Source organism: Capsicum annuum, chromosome 3 (genome assembly GCF_002878395.1).
Source record: "Capsicum annuum cultivar UCD-10X-F1 chromosome 3, UCD10Xv1.1, whole genome shotgun sequence".
NCBI classification, from domain to species: domain Eukaryota; kingdom Viridiplantae; phylum Streptophyta; class Magnoliopsida; order Solanales; family Solanaceae; genus Capsicum; species Capsicum annuum.
The window spans coordinates 5,014,350-5,034,894 of record NC_061113.1 but is presented as its reverse complement, the minus strand read 5'-3'; the positions used below and the strand labels follow the sequence as shown (position 1 = coordinate 5,034,894).

The following is a 20,545-nucleotide window of genomic DNA, read 5'->3' as shown; positions in this document are numbered from 1 at the left end:
TATGTTATTATACATTTATTGTTGTTGTATCTTGATGTATAATAAACATGAAAAAGGGCCGTCAAGGGAACTTAATGGAATGAATAGAATCCGTCCATCTATATTAGAGATTTTGAATTCAGGTCTGGTATTGAGAATGAACAAATTATTTTTGTTGATTTTTTCTTGGGATAACCATGATGTCTGATCAGATTATGTACACTTTATTTATTCTACTTAACTTGTTATTTCTAACCAGCAAAAATAATAGATAATTCAAGTGAAAAGAAAACACTTTAGCATTTTTTATTTTTTTTGGTGTCTACTCTAATTAAAACCATTTCTTTTGACATGTTCCTACTTCATTGACTGCTATGTCGCACCCAGTTTTTCTTTATGTATGGATAATGAATTTCGATGTATTAGGTGTATATGTATCTATAAAAGTTTTCATTTTCATGTTTATCTTAATTATTGAATGTGAGAATACATCGGAATGTAAACATTTGACATTGACATTATATCATTTAGTTACTAAAGAACAACACCACCACTTGACAATTGACAAAGATTTCCGAGATCATCATGAATGTGTAAGATCTTGCCAAGTTCATAAACACACATGAATTAATTATGGAAAAATTTGAATTTATTTATTTATTTATTTATTTATTTATTTATTTATTATTATATGTTTATATAGATGGAGTTACTAAGATGTCAACTCCAAAATTTAAAAAATATCTGATATATGATGTAAGTTTACAAGATAATTAAATACTTCATAGGGGACTGTTTGCATGAAAGAAACTGAATATTTGCTGGACCAAATTTGCTATATTATCAGCTGTAAACCTTGTTTCACCACAAATCTGCACAAATAAAAATCAAGACATGATTAGTCATCAATTATTTAAGTGAAATACTTTATTGTCATAGTGTATATAACTTAAACTCATAGGCGGAGCCACATAAACTGAATGGTGGCTAATTATATCATGTACATGTAAAATTATAGTGAGAATATAGGACAACATCTACATTTTAAACATACACATAAAATCTTAAATATCCACGTCGGAAATTCAGACTTCTCTACTGTCTATATATTAAACTTCTAAGTAAATAGTAGATTTGAAAAATTTTCAAGTCTTCACCGATACCTCGGGATTCATCTGGAATCCCTAAACACAAATGAACTATGCTACCCTATCAAATTCGACATTTCAGACTTAATGGCATGGTCAAAATTTCCATCGAGGGTCGTTTCGATGAAAAGTAGGCCCCACACCCATGGGCCATCTTTATCAATTTCCAGCCAATAGCTCGAAATTAGTCTAGGAATCTTGATGAGATAGTCAGACAGTTCAACGAATACCTACCTTAACATTGAAAGAATACAAAACAGTCTCTTCAATTGTTGTAACATTTGTGTGAATAATGTTAAGTTGCAAATCTTGTAATGCAGAAATGGTATTAATGAGTTGCCCTGGCCTTCTTTTTGACAAAATCTTGATTATGGCATTATCAGAACCTATAATCTTCACTTCAACATCAGCCAAACATGACTTTATCTCAGCTCTATCTTCTTGCATTTCAATTTCATTTTCATTTGTAAGAGGCAAATTATTATTAGGAGCAAATAATAATTGTGGATCTTGAATATCCATTAATGATGAATATTCATCATCTCCATTGAGTTTTCTTCTCTTTTGTGATTCAAGGCATTGTAAAAGTTGCTCCAATTCTCTTACAAATTCTATTGCTCCACCAACAATTGAAGCTTGATCTCCCTATAAATTAAAAAAAAAAAAAATCAATGTCAAATTTTTTTTTATCTTCCTCTCATTCTCAATATAATATAATTTATTTGATTTCGTTATATGACAGATATATACACTACTAAAAAACCTGAATTTCCAACAGGCATCCCGTCAGAAGTTGGCTTGTTGGAAATTCGTGCTTTTAGTAGTGCTGATTGAACACAAATTAAGTTTAAGAAAGATTTGACTTTTCCCACACATCAAAAGGACCCTTTGAACTTTTCGCGTTAAACAATAGGTGACACAAAAAAAAAAAACTAAGTCAAAAATTATACCTTTATATTCGCATTCTCAATATAATATAATCCTTTAATTTCTGTTTCATTTCATATGACGATATATGCACTACTAAAAAATGCGAAGTTCCAATGACATTCCGTCTGAAATTGGCTTGTTGGGAGTTCGCGTTTTTAGTAGTGCTGATTGAGTACAAATTAAGTTTAATAAATACAGACTTTTCACACATATACCAAACGTACTCGATCCTTGAATTTCTGGTCTTAAACATAGGTGAAATGGAAAAAGTTTAAAAAGAGTTTTCATGCATATAAAAGGTGGCTTTTTTGAATAAACTAAAAATGAAAATAGTGTCGTATAAAATGACTTTTCAGACACACCAGAAGTACTCGACCTATGAATTTCTAGTGTTAAACATCGGTGATACGGAAAAGTTTAAAAAGAGTTTTCATGCATATAAAAAAGTGTCATTCTTTTTAGAACGGACTAAAAGTAAAAAAAAAAATATATATATCGTATAAAATGAAACAGATAGAACCGGCATTATATATGGAGAATTTAATACCCTTTGTACATAGGAACTTGGCATGAGAGACTTCAACACATGAAGATGTGCATTCATTTGCTTTCTTCTATTCCTCTCTACCTCAATATGTATCATTCTTTGGTTCTCAACTTCTTCACTACTCTTAATTCTTGTAATCCTTTTCCTCTTCTTCTTCTTGCTTTCATTTGCCTTTCTATTTTCAACATTATCACCATGAAAACTCACTTGTGAAGAGGCATTAATTTCCTCTTTAAACTTGTCTTCTTTTTGTGGCACCATTAAGGCTACTTCTTCATCAACCATTGGTGGATGTTGATAGTTATGACAATAAGGATCCTCATTAAGAGAGTAGTAATTATCATAAATTGTAGGCATAGAAGGCTGCAATAATATTTCATGTTCAAAGTGAGACCACATAGTGAAAATAAGTATCTAGGAATATGATAAAAAGAACATAAAAATGTACCAATATATATAGAGAGAGAGAGAAGTGTGTGTGTGGATATATACCTGGTTGTTTTCTTTTTTCTCCATTTCTTTTAACACTAAATTATCAATCCTTGGGTCCACCTCCAGAAACTAGACAAATTCAGCAACAAACTATCATGACAATATTAGGGAAAAGGCTCATTTCTATTCACTATAACCTTCGCCCATGTGTAGAGTTCGGGGAAGGATCGACTACAAAGATCTATTATATACAGTTTTACTTTGTATTTCTATAAGATTTGTGACCTCTTGATCACGTGACAACAGCTCTATTAGTTAAGCCAAGGCCCCTCATCATGATAATATTGGGGAAGAAAAGAAGTATGAAATTACTTGTGGAGAAGAGGATATATAAATAAATTAAATGGGATTTTCTTGAATGAAAAAAAAAGGAAATAAGATTATATAAAAAATGATGGACCAGGGTGTCCTGGTAGAGGTTGCCTTTGACTTTGGAGTCTATGTATACAGAAAAATAAATATGGCACACCACACATGTATCTTGCCAGAGTTCAACTTACATGATATGCTTTTTAAAAAGTAAAAAAAGAAACTGACCACCTAGTGCATTAAGTTCTCACTATGTGCGAGGTTCAGAAAAGAAGGACACTATATGAATTTATTATATGCAGTCTTAACATAATATATTTTTTATGTATATTATTATGTCATTTGAAAAGTAATGCATTTAATTACTCATTAACATTATTATGTTATTTGATGTAGGCTCTGTTCGTACGAATTTGAAACTCCAGCATACCACTTGATGTCGTCATTTTAGAATTATGATTTAAAAGTTGTCATTTTAGAATTATAATTTAAAATTTAAATCGTGGATCTAACTTCGATGGAGTTTGAAAGAAGAGTAGAGGAGCCTATGGATTAATTTCCAACTCATGAAATTCACTTCACGACCCTTTAACATATGAAGTACTATTAATTTTAATCACAACTAACTTTACCACCGCTTTGCACGAGGCTTTTATAAATACTTAAAACATTTGGTTATATGATTTTATGAATTTATATGAGTGGTTTTTTCTTTCAAAACTTTGAATTTGTTTTATCATATATCATACACGTGAGCACTTTTAAATTTGAAGCCTAGACACCTTTATTTTTATCAAAACTCACTTTTATTAGATGCCTTATATTCCATGTGATACCAGAGTTTTTCATTGAATGATGAAATGAAAATTTTACAACTTGTCATTGCTGATCCATGAACCATTAATACCTTTCGATTTCCCACCCAAAGTTCGATACAGACAACTTGGGAGTTGAGACCATTGTGTTCAAGGAGCAAGCACATTAGTACCAGAATGTTGCAACTTACAAGAGGCAATACTTGAACCATTGAGTGCAGACAACAAATAGGGAATAGTGGAAGTTTTCTTTTCGTTCTTTTGAAAATCCAAACAGCGTAAATCTTTGATTAAATCATAAGTAAAGATCTAAAAGTCTAGGACAGAAGTGCTGGGGCAGATTCAGACAAGGATAACGAGCGATAGAAACTTCCGGTCGCCATCTTCCTAAGACGTGTAGCAAACAAAATATGATGACAAGCACATGTCTGGTAACCAAAAGGCCAAGTAACAGCCCGAGGGGCTGTTATCGATGCATTTCATGACTCAATTTGATCATGGAAAGTGCTATTAATCCATAGGCCTATTCAACATCACCTTCCGACATGGAATGAAAACCAACCAACGTATTAGTGAAGCTTTACATTACGATAAATCACGCTGTGTACTCAAATGCAGGTGGAGGCTGAGGCTCCTCATCAACAGCCATTGCTGATGCCTGGGCCTGCTGTCCAGTTGATCCACCACCAGTGCTGGCTGTAGTTGATGAGGGTGCATCGGTGAGAGATAATACTTCAGGTTCATCAGGACGTAGATCCCTCAGAAGCACAAACCCAGAAGGTGATGATTTAACTGGCACGTATCTGCTATCTTCCAAAAATTTTATGTATTTCTCCTGAGCTGGAACCACTCTAGCGGGATTGGTTAAGATCTCAAATGATGGCTCTGGTTCGTTTTTCTTCTCTGCAGGAGCATCCACCTGCCAATAAAGGAGATTACACTTGGTGAACAAATTCAACGTTAATTTTATGCACTACACAGTCAAGCAGACTATTATGACAGATCATCACTCCCCAGTTGTCCACAATGTCAGATACAACAGACGCCAGTACAACCCTGAACTAAATTAAGGCATCCATTGAACAAAACTACATGGTAGAACGAACCTGCATGGACTCCCCATCCTTATCAGTAGACTTGCCCTTCCCCAAATTTGTTGCACCAGATGACGACTCTCCAGCTGCCTTCTCGGCATTGGCTTTCTCAGCCTCTTTCTTACTAGCCCTTGCCTTGGCTCTAGCTGATGTTGATAGAACAGCTGTGGGGAGTTTGACAGCAGAAGTTGTTGTGGTTACGGTGATTGGCTTAGGATACTCGAACAGCGAGGGCTTGGCGTGTGATACGAAGTCGAACTTTGGCACTTTTAGGTCAGAGTTCAGACCAATTAAAGCTGTTGGCGAGAATGCTAAGCTAACAAAATATATAAGAGGATACCAATACCAAAACTGACTAAAAACAGCTAGTCCAACGACTGCTGTAATTTTATCATGCTTTGTCTTCGAAAGTAATTTTATGGTCACATTTCTTCCACCAGCATCAAGAATTCCAGAAGCCAAAATAGCACCCATCTTACTCATGGTATCTTCATGCTTATCTAGGACAATTTTCTCCAGTTGCCGCCTGAACAGAAGAAAGCTTAGCATCGTAGCAAGCTCAGAGAAAAGATGGAAAAAACAAAAGGAGATGCATTTTCAGATAAAATACCTGAAGGCACCAACACGGGAATCACTGGCTTCACTTATCTGGACCATCACCATGGCCATTGCTATGAGAGCACCTTGGCGTACAAAATCAACTACATCTGATGTCAAAGGTTCCAACAACGAGATGGCCTCACTCAGACCAGTACCTGCACAAGAAATTCCAACTGCCATAGCCGCACCATATCGCACATGTGGATTGTAAGACTCCGATAACAATGACACAATTCGAGGCACCTGCAAATTCATTCAGAAGAAACAATATTAGCGAATCAGAACAAAGAGGACTTCTTCTTATACACCCCCTACCCACCCACCCCCTGCAAAAAAACAAGTAATTCCGCTGACAAAACAAACAGCATCACCGCCTCAGATATGAACAGGAAAGTACCAACCTGCTCTGGCTCGGAATACATAACAAATCCAAGTGCCAATACAGCAGTACGGCGGACATCATCACTAACATCTGATACAGCAAAATGCAGCAACTGACGGATAGCCTTATTATTCGCAGTTCCTCTGTAAGCCAATGCCAAAGCATACATGCCACCATAACGCAATATAGGGTCCTGATCCCTAGTCATCTGCTCGATCAATGTATCTGCTTCTTCTTCTCTTCCATAGACTGTAAGGGCTATAGCTAGTGCCAAACCCCTGTATGTAGCATCAGAAAGACTGTTCAACTCCAGTTCTTTATGGACTCTTGTACTGTAAGGGGTCGTTTGGTGTGAGGTATAAGGGATAAGTAGTCCCGGGATAAAATGAGGATTATTTTATTCCATGTTTGGTTGAAGGTACTAGTCAATACCGGAATAACTTATCCCATCATTTACACCATAGTGATGGGATAAGTTATCCCATATGCATGGTGGGATAAGTTATCCTGCGTAATCCCGGGATAACTATTTCCCAACCAAAGGACCCCTAATAATCTTTTTACAAGACAATTGTGTTCAGGCATCACATATAGAGGAGCAGAGAAATTGTCATCCTTAATAATGATCTTTTATTAAGAACTTCTAAAAATTGGTTTCCTTGAGAACGTTTATTAAGAAAAAACAATTTTGTTTCCTTAAATCAATTAATAAGATCTATTCAAATAGCATAAAACGACTTTTTAAAAAAAGAAATTTTCACGTACACATATATAATAGATGACGAAAGGATCGGAGATATTACAGGTAATTATAATTCACATCTCGCATTAATCTGTCCATTACCTGATTATCTTCTCATGCTGTGTCTCGTGAGCATAAGCAAGCATCTCACTTGCCTTCTCACTTGCAGTTCCAACCATCAACAAACCCATACCAATACCAGCAGCTTCTCCAGCAACAGCACTGTCAGTATATAGCACGTTTTTAATGTCATCATAGATATCTTCATCAGCAGTTCCTAAAGCTGCCAACCCAAGTCCTAAGCAGGCACCATGCTGAATAACCTGTACCAAAAAAATTTGCAAATGTGAAACCAATAACAGGAAAGAACAAGGTGGCAACGAGAATGATACAGTTCACTAATACAAGTACCTCGACATTTGTACTACGTAGACTATCACGAAGAAACTGTTTGATACCCTCCCCGTGATTTGCATGAATTAAACCAAGAGCATATAGGGCACCGCCTTCTGAATATGGACTACCACCCCCACCAGCTCCACCTTGTGGCAAGTAAGGGGCCATAAGTGATCTCCCCTGCTGCAAATGGCCACTGTGAATAACACCTAGTCCAGCTGTTGCACTGAATTTAGCCCAGTTTGTTGCACGGCTTAGCCAGTCCTGACATTAGGAGAACAAGATATACATTGGAAAATACGTTAGACTGTAGATATAATCCAAATGAGAAGGTAATCTGGTAAAAGGAAAAATATAATCACCAGGTTCTCCCTGAGGAATGTATCCACAGTAGTTCCAGCATGCATGATTGCATTTGCATATATCGTCGCACTATGACACACACTATTTCTCATCTCAACGGATTGCTTTATTGTTTTAAGAATATGTAGATCTGACCTGTACGCAAGGATAAAGAAGACTAAGAATACACATGTTTCCATTAATAAATTGATCAAATAGTTCACAAAAATTAAAATGCATTTGTCTCACTTGTTATGGCTGTATAAGAATTGCAAGGTCAACTGTATTGATGTCTCCCCTGATAGAATCCCTTTCAATTTTCCCAACCTTTCAGCATATATGACTTCTTTTGGATCTGCAGCTGTTATAGTTCCACCTGAAGGTCTACTTTCCTCCAACAACGGAACATCCTCTGAAGCTTCTGCATCTTCAGTCGCTGCTCGATCAGAATCCACAGGTATAGACTGTACCGGGTCTGAAGGTTGAAGATTTGGGCCGGAGAGCCGGTCTCTTACCCTCAAAAGAAAAGCTTGGTGCTCGTTCTCTACAAGGTCAAAAGCTATTTGAAAAGCCAATAGAGCATCATCTTTATTTTCTGATCTTAATAGTTTTTCCAATATGCTTGCTACATCCTCTGGTTTATCCAAAAACATAAGCCACTGGCACATGCTCAAATAGTTTGGAGATGGTGACTTCTCATACACTTCCACAAGAAGACGAAGCACCTGAAAGAGAAAGCAGGAGGATTAAAATGAAAACATTGTCTGTATCTGCAAAAAGAATATCCACAGATTTAACAAATTTATAAAAGTAAGCACCCTACATCCGTAGAGAAAGAAAAAAGTAAAGCAAATAAGGATATTGTCAGAGGCAGATGTAGTTCATAAGATGTGGGTTCATCCAAGCCCAGTAAATCTGGCTCGGACACTGTATAGGCCATGTATATGTGTTACTAAATTCACATAGTAAGTGCAAATAATAGACTCCAAACAAAAGTAAATCGAATGGGTTGTGGTAGAATTCCGAGCTCAAACCCATAATGTTCAAATCAAATTCCTTTTTTTCTTCTCCAATTTCTATTTTTCCCCATCGTAGACGACATTAGGATGATGCTAGTGAGGAGAGATGGAAGAAAGTAAGACTCAAAGGAGATTTGGTGGAATACGATTCTAGGGGAGCTCAAGTATATGCCTTACCTCAATGCAAAATGATTATGACTAGCATTAGTCACAACATATATGCCTTATCTCAATGCAAAAATTATATGACTAATGCTACAGTGTTAAGGTAAGGCATATAATAAACATGCAGGGACTAATATCTCTAAGAGGAACAAACAAAAGCAACCAACGCAATAACTAAACAGCAAGAAGATCACATAAATTATATATAGTACATGGATGGAGGGGGAAAGGAGGAAACTTAAGATCAAGTATGTAAAATATAGAGTACATGGATGGAGGGGAAAAAGAGGAAACTTAAGATCAAGTATGTCAGATAAGGCGAATACGGTAAGACTATACCTCACTACGATATTCCCTACGATTAACGAAGTTATGGGAGACATTACTGCAATATGCTAGAGTAGCATCAACGTTATCACTTCTCACAATTGCTTCAGCAACCTTATCCAGCCTTCGGCATTCAATGGCCATGCCAATGGCTTGTTGATATTTGCCATCTTTTATACACCTAAGTCGAAAAGAAAGGCAATTATAAACCAGAAGGAACATTCAGAATATAATGTGAGACTTCTAGGTTCAGATTCTTATTCTTCCACATCAGAAAATGAAAATGTACTTACTTATCAAGCATTCTCTCCACAATAGACTCCAGCCTGGGATCCACCTCTGTGGCTTCATTTGACTCAGCTGCCCTAATCTTATGGCTTGCATATTCATCCAGTGCTTTAGCTGAAGCAAGGAAAAGAAGCATATTGCAAAATCAACAATATTGAGTCAACAATAGACAAGAAAAGGAAATCTAAAAGAAGTTGACAAATTGTAGTACATAAAACAACCAAGTGAGCACAAATTTCTGTTTGAAAGTTCAACCAACGGTTATAACATGAACCAGTTAATTTATGTTACTTCTTACTCCAAAATAAAGCATTGATTCTCAAGTTTCACGTGATTTCTCCCTAGTTCTCAGTGATATGACACAATAATTCACTTTACGGACCCACCTATATAGAAGGTACTCAAAATATACAAGCTAGAAGTAGGAAGCGACAAGAATCATCTGCAAGAGCAGTTGCAAAAATATGGATATTGAGGAAAAAGTGTTGAAAGATTCAAATTCATCAAAAGCAACATATGAATCTTGAGAAAAAATTATGAAAGATCCAAATTCATCAGAACAATATGATCACATATGAATTTATACCAAGAACCGTATGAACATAGTCGGAATCCTCAGAAACGTCAAAAAGAGGGCCAGCTCCAAGGGCGTAGGATAATGAGACATTATGTTCACCCAAATGATAGAAAACCTGAGGACAGAAACAAAAAATTAGAAAGGACTGCCAATATCAAAATTACTTCCTTGCATAATAAACTATCTTCGGCATGAGATGGAAGGAATTGGTTGGAAAACAAAGATGTAACCTTTGAAGCAACTAATGCAGCTAGTTGTCTTTGGTCAAACTCTTCATCCTCGTACAAGCTTTCACTGCATGAACAGAGTTAGAAAGGTCTGTGAGATCCCAAAGCACATATCATGAATACTCAGTTGAACACACACACACACATATAGAGAGAGAGAGAGAGAAAGAGCAGGAAGTCACCCAATATCACAACTGACACAACCAAGCAAACTAGATACACGGCCAAGAACACTCGATAGTAAACAAGAATACCAAGTTTCGACAGATGCCCATTCCAACATGAAGTTAAAGCTCAGAGTCCACAATAACATTGGTAGGCTGATAAGACATACCTATATAAATTAGTGTACAACTAAGAAGGCTGTCACAACCAAAAGCCTAGTATTTAAGTGGAGAAGGATAGAGAGGAATCGTGCACCTGGGAACAGCTGGCCCTAGGAAGTTTTTCAGTTTACAAAAAAAAATAAAAAAATTGTCATCAGTTAAGCTCATGATCATTTCTAGGTGCATCGAACAAGGATCTCGGTGTTTGAAATCCGGTCATTCAGAGGGTAGCGAAGAGGTTAACATGTTGGCAGAAAATTGCCCAAAGGACGCAAGGAAGTGCTTATTAAAGGCACTTTATCGAGTACCAATCCACACCCCTGTTCAATTCACCTACTGTTGTCACAAGTGAGTTGGAAACATTACAAAGAAATTTCTTTTGGGATGCAGCGGATGGAGCAAAGAAATTTCACTTAGTTCACTCGGAGATCATGACATATCCTAAATGGTTCGGATGATTTGGGGCTAAGGACTTGAAGATGTTTAATAGAGCACTTTTTGGCAAATGGTTGTGGAAATTTGGGGTGGGTGGAGGGGCTTTTTGGAGAGAGGTGATGCGGATAAATATAGAGAAACGTAAGGGAGTTGGAGAAGAAATGTGATCACTATGCCTTTTGGGTGTGGTGTGCAGAGGAATATATGAAAGGATAGGAAGCCTTTAATGATAACATTATTTTTAAGGTTGGGATGGAGTAAACTTTTTTTGTTTTTTTTTTTGAGGGGGGGGGGGGGGGGAGGAGGTTTGGTGCTTAGGCATATTTCCTGGTATTGTATAGGATCTCTTGCCAGAGAGATTTGTTCAGCAAGATAGGGGTACACAAGGAGGTGAGACCTTTTGGGATTTGAGATTTCGGAGGAATTTTCGATCGGGAATTGACCAAAATGTAGAGATTGTAGTTTTACTTCCAAACCAATGAGAGCTGGTTGACAGACCTGATGCTTTGAGTGGGGAGTTTAGGAATAACAAAATGTTCTCCTTTAAGTCCTTCTATGAGAAGCTTCTTGTCGGCGGAGAATGTTTTCCCACATGCTTTGCTTTGGATTCTTAGGGTACCAAGGAAGGCATGCTTTTTCACGTGGTTAGCTACTATAGGGCGCGGAGGATCTTAGGAAACAACAACTTGTGTGCTTGAGCAAGTATTTCTTATGTAAGGAAGTTGGTTGGGGGGGGGGGGGGGGGGGGGGGGGGGGGTTACACATCTTTAAGTGGTTTGACATTTCGTGGGTGATGTCAAGATCCGCAAAGGAGTTGATATTAAGCTGGAAAAGTGGAGCAAGGAGAAGTGGCACAGGGCTTGAAATGTTACTCCTCTTGCCTTAATGTGGGTCATTTGAAACGATAGAAATAGGGGAGCTACTGAGTGGCTACTCCTCTTGCCTTAATGTGGGTCATTTGAAACGATAGAAATAGGGGAGCTACTGAGTGGCTGGAGATGAGCTTTGCATAGGGCTTGGAAGGTTAGTCCTCATGCTTATGTGAATAGTCACATAAGCATGTGATTTTCAGAACCTCCATCAATAAAGAAATAGAGAGAGAGTTGAAATTCCCTTTAAAAACCAAAACAAACCAATTAAAGTCCATTATTCGGGTGTCTCTAGGGGATGGTCTGGCCGGCATCGGGGGGACGAGTGGTGGAATGAAGAAGGTTGAGACGAAGAAGACGGCTTACATTAAGTTAGTTGAGAGTAAGGAAGAAGAGGAGAAGCGGGTGTGCAGGGAGGAGTACAAACTTGCTAAGAAAGAGGCCAAGTTAACAGTTACGACTGCTAAGACAGCAGCATTTGAGAGACTTTATTCGGGTTTAGAGGAGAGAGGCGGGGAAAAGAGGTTGTACAGGCTTGCCAAAACTAGGGAGCGTAAGGGTCGGGATCTGGACCAAGTGAAGTGCATTAAAGGAGAGGATGGAAAAGTTTTGGTGGAGGACGTTCTAATAAAGAAAAGATGGCAGTCATATTTCCATAATCTCCTGAACGATGAGGGGGATAGAGGTATTGTGTTAGCGGAGTTGGAGCACACTAAGCAGCTTTGCGATTTCGGCTACTGTCGGCGTTTTAAGGTCGAGGAAATATGTGAGGCTATTCGCAAGATGCGAAGGGGCAGGGCGACGGGGCCCGATGAGATTCCGGTGGACTTTTGGAAGTATGCTAGCGGAGCGGGATTGAGGTGGCTAACCCATTTGTTTAACAATATTTTCAAGACCGCTAAGATGCCCGAGGCGTGGAGATGGAGTACGGTGATTCCTTTATAAAAGAACAAGGGAGACATTCAAAGTTGCAACAACTACCGTGGTATTAAGTTGTTGAGTCACACGATGAAGATTTGGGAGAGGGTGGTGGAGCGGAGGTTGAGGAAGATAGTGCCTATTTCGGAGAATCAATTTGAATTTATGCCTGGTCGATCGACGACGGAGGCAATTCACCTTGTGTGGAGGCTGGTAAAACGATATAGAGAGAGGAAGAGGGATCTGCACTTGGTGTTTATCGACTTGGAAAAGGCGTATGACAAGGTTCCTAGGGAGGTGCTGTGGAGATGCTTGGAGGCGAGAGGGATACCAGTGGCGCACATCCATTCGATTAAGGACATGTATGAGGGGGACGGTGGGAGGGGATTCCGGGCACTTTTCGGTCTTGACAGGGCTGCACCAGGGATCGACTCTTAGCCCGTTCCTATTCGTCTTGGTGATGGATGTGTTGACGCGAAATATACAAAGGGAGGTTCCTTGGTGTATGCTCTTTGCGGATGATGTAGTTTTGATTGATGAGTCGCGCCGAGGTGTTAATGATAAGTTGGAGGTTTGGAGACAGACCCTGGATTCTAAAGGATTCGGGTTGAGTAGGACCAAGACGGAGTACTTAGAGTGCAAGTTTAGCGACTTGAGGCAAGAGGACAATGTGGTGGTGCAGTTGGAGTCGCAGGCGGTTTGTAGGAGGGATAGTTTTAAGTATCTTGGGTCTATGATCCAGGGGAATAGAGAGATTGATGAGGATGTCTCCCATCGTATTGGGGCAGGTTGGACGAAATGGAGGCTTGCCTCGGGAATTTTATGCGATAAGAAGGTGTCTCTTAAGCTTAAAGGTAAATTCTATAGAGCTGCGGTCCGGTCGGCCATGTTATATGGAGCGGAGTGTTGGTCTGTTAAGAATTCTCACATCCAAAAGTTGAAGGTTGCGGAAATGAGAATGTTGCGTTGGATGTGTGGATTTACGAAGGCGGACAGGGTCAAGAATGAGACTATTCAGGAGAAGGTAGGAGTGATTTTGATGGAGGATAAGTTGCGGGAAGTGAGGTTGAGATGGTTTGGCCACGTGATGAGAAGGGGCACGGATGCCCCAGTCCGTAGATGTGAGAGGTTGGCCTTGGAGGGTTTCAAGCCGGGTAGGGGTAGACCAAAAATGTACTGGCGAGGAGTGATTAAACGTGACATGGAACAGTTACAGCTTACTGAGGACATGACCCTAGATAGAAAGGTTTGGAGGAAGAGTATTAAACTAGAAGGCTAAGGTGGGTGGTCGAGTCGTAGACCGTAGTTAGGAGGTTTAAGGATAGCTTAGTTGGGAGTTCCAGTTATGGGGGAGGGGGTCCTTGGGTTGTTAATTATACTGTTTTTTTTGTGAATGTTGGTTCTTTTGTTACTTTAGCATATTGCTTGCCTTTTGGCTAATTATACTTTATTTTTGTGGATGTTGGTTCTTTGTTCTTTATCATGTTGCACGACTATTGGTCTACGGTCTTTTGTCTTGAGCCGGGGGTCTATCGGAAATAGCCTCTCTACTCCTTCGGGGGTAGTGGTATGGACTGCATACATTTTACCCTCCCCAGACCCCACTATGTGGGAATATACTGGGTTTGTTGTTGTTGTTGTTGTATTTGGTACAGTAAGATCAGCAATTACTCCAAAACATACAATGGCTCGTCCCTAAAATGGAGACTCGTCCTCTCCAGAGTCTAGAAAATAATTAATAAGAACAACAAATGAAACCATAAGCACTCAAATACAGGCAATTTATCCTTGCAACCAACACTATCACTAACACTATCACTGTTCAAAAACCATTGGATAAAGACTGTTGTTGCACAAATTTACAATTCACACCCGAAACCCACCATAGCAAGTCCACTAATCCTAATACGTAGAAATTCCTCCACATTTCCCAGATTTAGGTTCTCCAAACCAAATATTTCCTCAAGTTATCATCTTTAGGGACATAACCCATTTTGTCTAAAACATCCAAATTACCCTCCACTTCCTAATTTCCTAAAAAATCCCACAAAGTTCAAATACTTCAAGCTCAAGACAAAAGGGAAAAAAGCTCACTACTTGTCATACTAATGCAGGAAAATCTCAAATCTGCACAAAGATGAACAAATAAATAAGTCCGCTAATTGTAATACTTAGAAATTCCTCCACATTTCCCATCTTTATGTTCTCCTCACCAAATCTTTAGGAAGAAAACCTTTTGTCTAAAACATCCAAAATCCCACAAACTTCTAGAACTCAAAACAGAAAGAAAAGATCTTAAAACTGCCTGCAAGGGGCCTTCAAGGGCATGGTTGAGTGGTTGGGAGATGGGTCTCCCACGTGGAAGACCTCGGATCGAATCCAGCCTCCATATGCCACTCAACCATGAGCTTGCCGCATGGGCTTGCCTAATGTGGTTTACATCTCTGGTGTGGTTCGCAAGCTATTGCACAGTGAGCAGGTTACCACAAAGTGCTCACATAAAAGGCAGACGCTGTGGCAAAGGTTGTGGCTTTCCAAGAAAATAAAAGCTCAAAACTTGTCATACTAATGCAGGAAAATCCAAAATCTGCACAAAGATGAACTATTACACAAGTATTTACCATATTAGAAACACTAAACCAAGATGGAAAGTAGCAAAATTTCAGCTCAACAGCCCCTCTTCAATATTTCCCTTAAAGCTACAATATTCCATGAACTCAATTCACCACCACAAAAAAGAACAACATTTACCCACAATAAAAACACTAATTCAAGCTGAAAAGTAACACAGTTTCAGCTCAGCAGCCCCACTTTAACCAGTCAACTAACTCGCCTCTTCAATCTTTGATAAGACTGCTACTTTAGCATGTGGAGATAATCCATATTAGTTTCTTGGTTTCAAATTAGATAAACTATATTAGCAGCAGTTAGTATTTTAGTATTTACCAGTAGTTATCTACAGCAGTAACTGTAACTATCTATCTGTGTTAGGAGTTATCTTGTGCCTTAGCTTAAATAGATGTATGTAGAAGAATTCTGGACAGGAAGAAAAATATTATTATTGTCCTTGTATTTGGAGATTTGTCACTCCATACGGACTTGGTTATTGGTTAATATAGTGTTTAAGATCCTTGCACTTTCTTTAACCAGTAAAATCTCATTCTCTATCTCTTCTGCACCCTAGTTTCTATCAATTGGTATCAAAGCAGTAAGATCTGTCATGGTTAACACACGGGCTAATGCTTCCCATAGCGAACCTATCATGTCAACTCCTGATCAGATCAGCCAACAACTGACCACTATTGCAGCAAAATTGGAAGTCATGGATGCTTTGGCTGCTGATGTGGCTGCATTAAAAGCACAAAACAGTCCGAATCATCAAGGAAAATCTACAGTTTTACTGGAAGAAGGCAAAGTTGATAGTACTTGGAGGTATCCAGAAAATTATAGACGTTCATACACAAGAATGGAATTTCCGAAGTATGAGGGAGGAGATCCTAGAGGTTGGATTCTGTAAGCAAAAAAGTATTTTCAAAATTATCAAACACCTAATGATTGCAAGGTTGATGTGGCGTCAATGTCTTTGGAAGGAGATGCATTGGATCTTTTTGCTTGGATCAACAGTGAAGGACCATTTATTACTGGGAAGAATTGGTTAAAGTTATGCAAGAAAATTATGGGCCCGCTGAGTTTCAAAATCCATGAGTATCTGTGTGGCATCCAACAAACTGGATCGGTGTTTTGAGTATAGGCAAGAATTTGCAAAACGGGCAGCACGTGTGCAAAATTGGCCAGAACATTGTTTGCTTGGAGTTTTCCTCAGTGGGCTCAAAGAAGATCTTCGTGTGGATGTTAGAATTCACAAGCCTCAATCTGTGTATAAAGCAATGAGTCTGGCTTTGGAATATGAAGGAAAACATGGACCAAATCAGTCCAGTAAAGTAACCACTTGGCCTTCTGTATCACGACCTTCATCAATTGGGACTTCCTCTCCAACGGCTCAAGAATCCTTAAACTTTCAATCATCCCGGCAACCAGTTACACACTCTTTTCAACAACCATCTCTTCCAAACATTCGCCCCCTAAATTCTGAGCAACAAATTCGCCGAGAAAAAGGCCTATGCTACCGTTGTGGAGACAAGTTTGCCCCTGGTCATCGCTGCCAATCGGGAACTTTTGCACATTTGGAGTTAATAGAAGAGAAAGACAATGAGCAAAGTGTTGAAGATAACCAGAATAAAGACATAACTCCTACTAATTTGGTAGAAATCTTATTTCATGCACTTCTGGGCAAAGAATCTGCTTCAACTTTGAAACTTCAAGGCACTCTTTGTGGGCGTAAAATGCTGATGTTGGTGGACAGTGGTTCAACACATAATTTTATTGCAGAAGAAATTGTCACGGAACTTGGGTTGGCAATCCAATATATCCCTACCTTTGGTGTCCAGATAGGCAATCGTGAAATTATTAAATGCAACAAAGTTTGTAAAGACCTATCAGTGGAGGTTTCAAACTTGGTTATAAAGCACGATTTCTTCCCTTTTCCTTTGGTGGGTCAGAAATGGTGTTGGGTATACAGTGGCTAGCGTCTTTGAACACGATACAAGACAATTGGAAAGAAAAGTTTCTGATCTTCCAATGGAATGGAAAAACTTATAAATTGCAAGGTGTTCCTCAGAAAACACACGAAATAGCATCTTTCCAACTAGCCCTTTCTTCTGAATTACCTTCAGAGCCACCAGAACCACCATTAAATGATGAAGGCGAGCAGCTCAATATTTCACCTGAACAAGTTCTGGCTCATCGTTGGGATCCCCAAGTTAGAAAAATTATGAACTGTTAATTCTGCAGTTTCCTTCTTTTCGCCTTGAGGACAAGTCGACTTTTCAGGGGGATGCACTGATAAGACTGCTACTTTAGCGTGTGGAGATAATCCATATTAGTTTCTTGGTTTCAAATAAGATAAACTATATTAGCAGCAGTTAGTATTTTAGTAGTTACCAGTAGTTATCTACAGCAGTAACTGTAACTATCTATCTGTGTTAGGAGTTATCTTGTGTCTTAGTTTAAATAGATGTACGTAGAAGAATTCTGGACAGGAAGAAAAATATTATTATTGTCCTTGTATTTGGAGAAGATTTGTCCACTCCATACGGACTTGGTTATTGGTTAATATAGTGTTTAAGATCCTTGCACTTTCTTTAACCAGTAAAATCTCATTCTCTATCTCTTCTGCACCCTAGTTTCTATCAATCTTCCCCATAAGACTACAGTATTACATGAACTCAATTCACCACCAAAAAAGTACAACATTTACCCAGAATAAAACACTAAATTAAGCTGAAAAGTAACCAAATTTCTGCTCAAAAATCCCACTTTTACCATTCCACTAATCTTCTCCCCTCTTCAATCCTCCCCGTAAAACCACAGTATCTCATGAACTCAATTCACAAAAACACTAATTCAAGCTGAAAAGCAACAAAATTTCAGCTCAACCATCCCACTTCAACCAGTAAAACCACAATATTTCATGAACTCAATTCACCACCAAAAGAGACGACAAATTTCCTAATACTCCGGCATCAATTTTCCACACTTTCAATCATAAACAGGAAAACAGATCACCAAAATAGCAAAACAAACCCCCAAGAAACAACGAATTTCCTTTTTGCACAGTTCATAAATCCCAATCCTACATAATCTAACCACAATTCTGGCTGAAAAGTAACAAAACTTCAGCTCAACAATTCTACTTTAACCAGTAAGACCACACTATTTAATGAACTCAATTCAACACCAAAAAAAAAAAAAAAAACTTACACACTTCCAATCACAAATAGTAAGTAACAAAAAAAATCACAAAAAAAACGGAAAATAAACACAAAATATAACAACTTATCCACTTTATACAGCTAATAAGTTCACCAAAATAGCAAATAGAGCTCACAAATTCCAAGTCTAACAAAAACAAACTACAATTCAAGCTGAGAGTAGATATAAATAAGCAGTTGAAGAATTACATGACGGGGACGGAAGTAGAGATCTCGGGCCAAAAGTAATCAACAAAGGTGTTGAGATTGGAGAGCGCGTGTAGCTTCAACTGCGGATGACTCTCATTCAACATCGCTAATAAACCGCCCGCCGAACTCACCATCGTCGCCGCCGTGGCCATTGCCGTTTGCCGTCCGTCCGACGTGCGGTGGATTTAGGTTTTGGATCTGTGAGGAAGAGAGGAGAAAGCTAGGGTTTTTTATGATGGGATTTGATGGAAGATGGAATGGGATTTCTTGTTCATGGGGAAATAAAAGCTTCGTTTGTATAGCTCACTCTCTACCTTGGGGGCATGGGGTGAAGGTGGGTGGGATCGGGGGTTGGGGAGGGAGTATTTTTTAAAAAGAAAAATAGTTGATGCGTGGCAAATAAAATGGAGGCTCGATTCTAAAATCATATTCATATGATAGAAGGGTAAAAGGTATCTCGTTCTTTAAAATAGTCAGAGTGATTTTGTTGTATAAGGCAGAGTGTTGGCTTAATTAAGTTTTATCGTGTTTAGAAGATGCAGGTAGTAAAAATAAAGATGTTGACATTGATGTGCGCATAATTAAAGAGATAAGATTTGAATTGAAGATATACGAGATAAGTTGGGAGTAGTGCATTGTTGCACCTACCAAGGTTCGAATCCGGGTTGATGGTGCAGAAATGCACACTCTTAACTATTGGATAATGAAAATATTGCTGAGACACACGCAGTAGGAGATGCTAACGTTAGATCTGAATCAGTTAATCTCCCTTCCCGTCCTCCCAGTGCCCCAGAACCTTGTAAAAGAACTAGTATTGCATGGCAATTTTTTGAACGTATATCAGATATTGAGGTGCAATGCAATATTTATCAACAAATATATAAGTATAAAAGTGGAGGCAAGCAAGGGGGCACGGGTACATTAATGAGACGTGTAGCTGAAGATCACAAAAGAGAATTAAATATTGCAAAAGGTGGTGGGGATGTTGGTGGGTCAACGCAAACTAGAATGGACCCAGCAACCGGTCACGTAGCGAAGAAGTATAATAAATTAAGGGACAGGGAAGAAATAGCTAAAATGGTAGTTGTGGGTTGTTTGCCTTTTAGTTTTCCTTCTTCTGATGTCTTTATTCGTTATATACAAGCAATTTATAATTCTATGTTTAATGGTATTCCTAGAACTACTTGTCGGTCTGATATTTTTAGACTCCATTCATAATATTGTTTTTATTTATCAACATTGTTAAAAAATATTCAATGTAGATTGTCCCTAACTTCTGATCTTGGTCGTGTTGTAAATAAAAATGATTATTTAACCGTTACTTGTCATTGGATGGATAGTAATTTCGTGATGCAAAAACGTATTCTTGCTTTTTTATATGATGAAGATCGTAAACATACTGGACAATTTATTGCTGGTTCTATTGTTAAAATTGCCGGATATTATGGTATCGAAAATAAAATTTTATGTATTGCTTTTGATAATGCTTCTAACAGCAAGACTGCTATAACAAAAATAAAATCTACGCTATCTCCGCCCTTGCCTAAAATTTTTCATATTAAGTGTGCATGTCATATATATAATTTAATTGTAAAAGA

At 38.4% G+C, this 20,545-nt stretch overlaps 2 protein-coding genes across 2 annotated transcripts; both read right to left on the bottom strand.

Annotated features, from left to right (window-relative positions):
- Positions 1 to 699: 699 nt before the first annotated feature.
- LOC107854705 (transcription factor FAMA) lies at positions 700 to 3,524 on the bottom strand. Its single transcript, XM_016699723.2, has 4 exons — positions 3,097 to 3,524; positions 2,605 to 2,967; positions 1,362 to 1,772; positions 700 to 851 (listed from the first exon to the last, which is right to left on the bottom strand). The coding sequence occupies exons 1-4, from the start codon at positions 3,118 to 3,120 to the stop codon at positions 762 to 764; spliced, it is 888 nt and encodes a 295-aa protein (XP_016555209.1). The 5' UTR covers positions 3,121 to 3,524; the 3' UTR covers positions 700 to 761.
- Positions 3,525 to 4,649: 1,125 nt separating this feature from the next.
- Positions 4,650 to 19,257, bottom strand: LOC107854708 (26S proteasome non-ATPase regulatory subunit 1 homolog A). Its single transcript, XM_016699725.2, has 13 exons — positions 18,948 to 19,257; positions 10,383 to 10,446; positions 10,162 to 10,267; positions 9,581 to 9,689; positions 9,300 to 9,468; positions 8,026 to 8,501; positions 7,797 to 7,932; positions 7,450 to 7,698; positions 7,141 to 7,361; positions 6,316 to 6,574; positions 5,925 to 6,157; positions 5,327 to 5,840; positions 4,650 to 5,139 (listed from the first exon to the last, which is right to left on the bottom strand). The coding sequence occupies exons 1-13, from the start codon at positions 19,097 to 19,099 to the stop codon at positions 4,816 to 4,818; spliced, it is 3,012 nt and encodes a 1,003-aa protein (XP_016555211.1). The 5' UTR covers positions 19,100 to 19,257; the 3' UTR covers positions 4,650 to 4,815.
- Between the last annotated feature and the right edge of the window lie 1,288 nt (positions 19,258 to 20,545).

Bases quoted from the DNA above. Each gene is read 5' to 3' on its own strand.
- LOC107854705 (XM_016699723.2), bottom strand. From the start codon at position 3,120: ATGGAGAAAAAAGAAAACAACCAG. The intron at 1,773-2,604 runs GTATTAAATTCT...TTTAATTTATAG, and splicing joins CAAGTTCCTATGTACAAAGG to GGAGATCAAGCTTCAATTGT. The intron at 852-1,361 runs GTAGGTATTCGT...TTATTTGTGCAG, and splicing joins TGTATTCTTTCAATGTTAAG to ATTTGTGGTGAAACAAGGTT.
- LOC107854708 (XM_016699725.2), bottom strand. From the start codon at position 19,099: ATGGCCACGGCGGCGACGATGGTGAGTTCGGCGGGCGGTTTATTAGCG. The intron at 9,690-10,161 runs GTATAAATTCAT...TCCTTGCTTCAG, and splicing joins CTATGTTCATACGGTTCTTG to CTAAAGCACTGGATGAATAT. The intron at 6,575-7,140 runs GTAATGGACAGA...TGCTACATACAG, and splicing joins CAGCATGAGAAGATAATCAG to GGGTTTGGCACTAGCTATAG.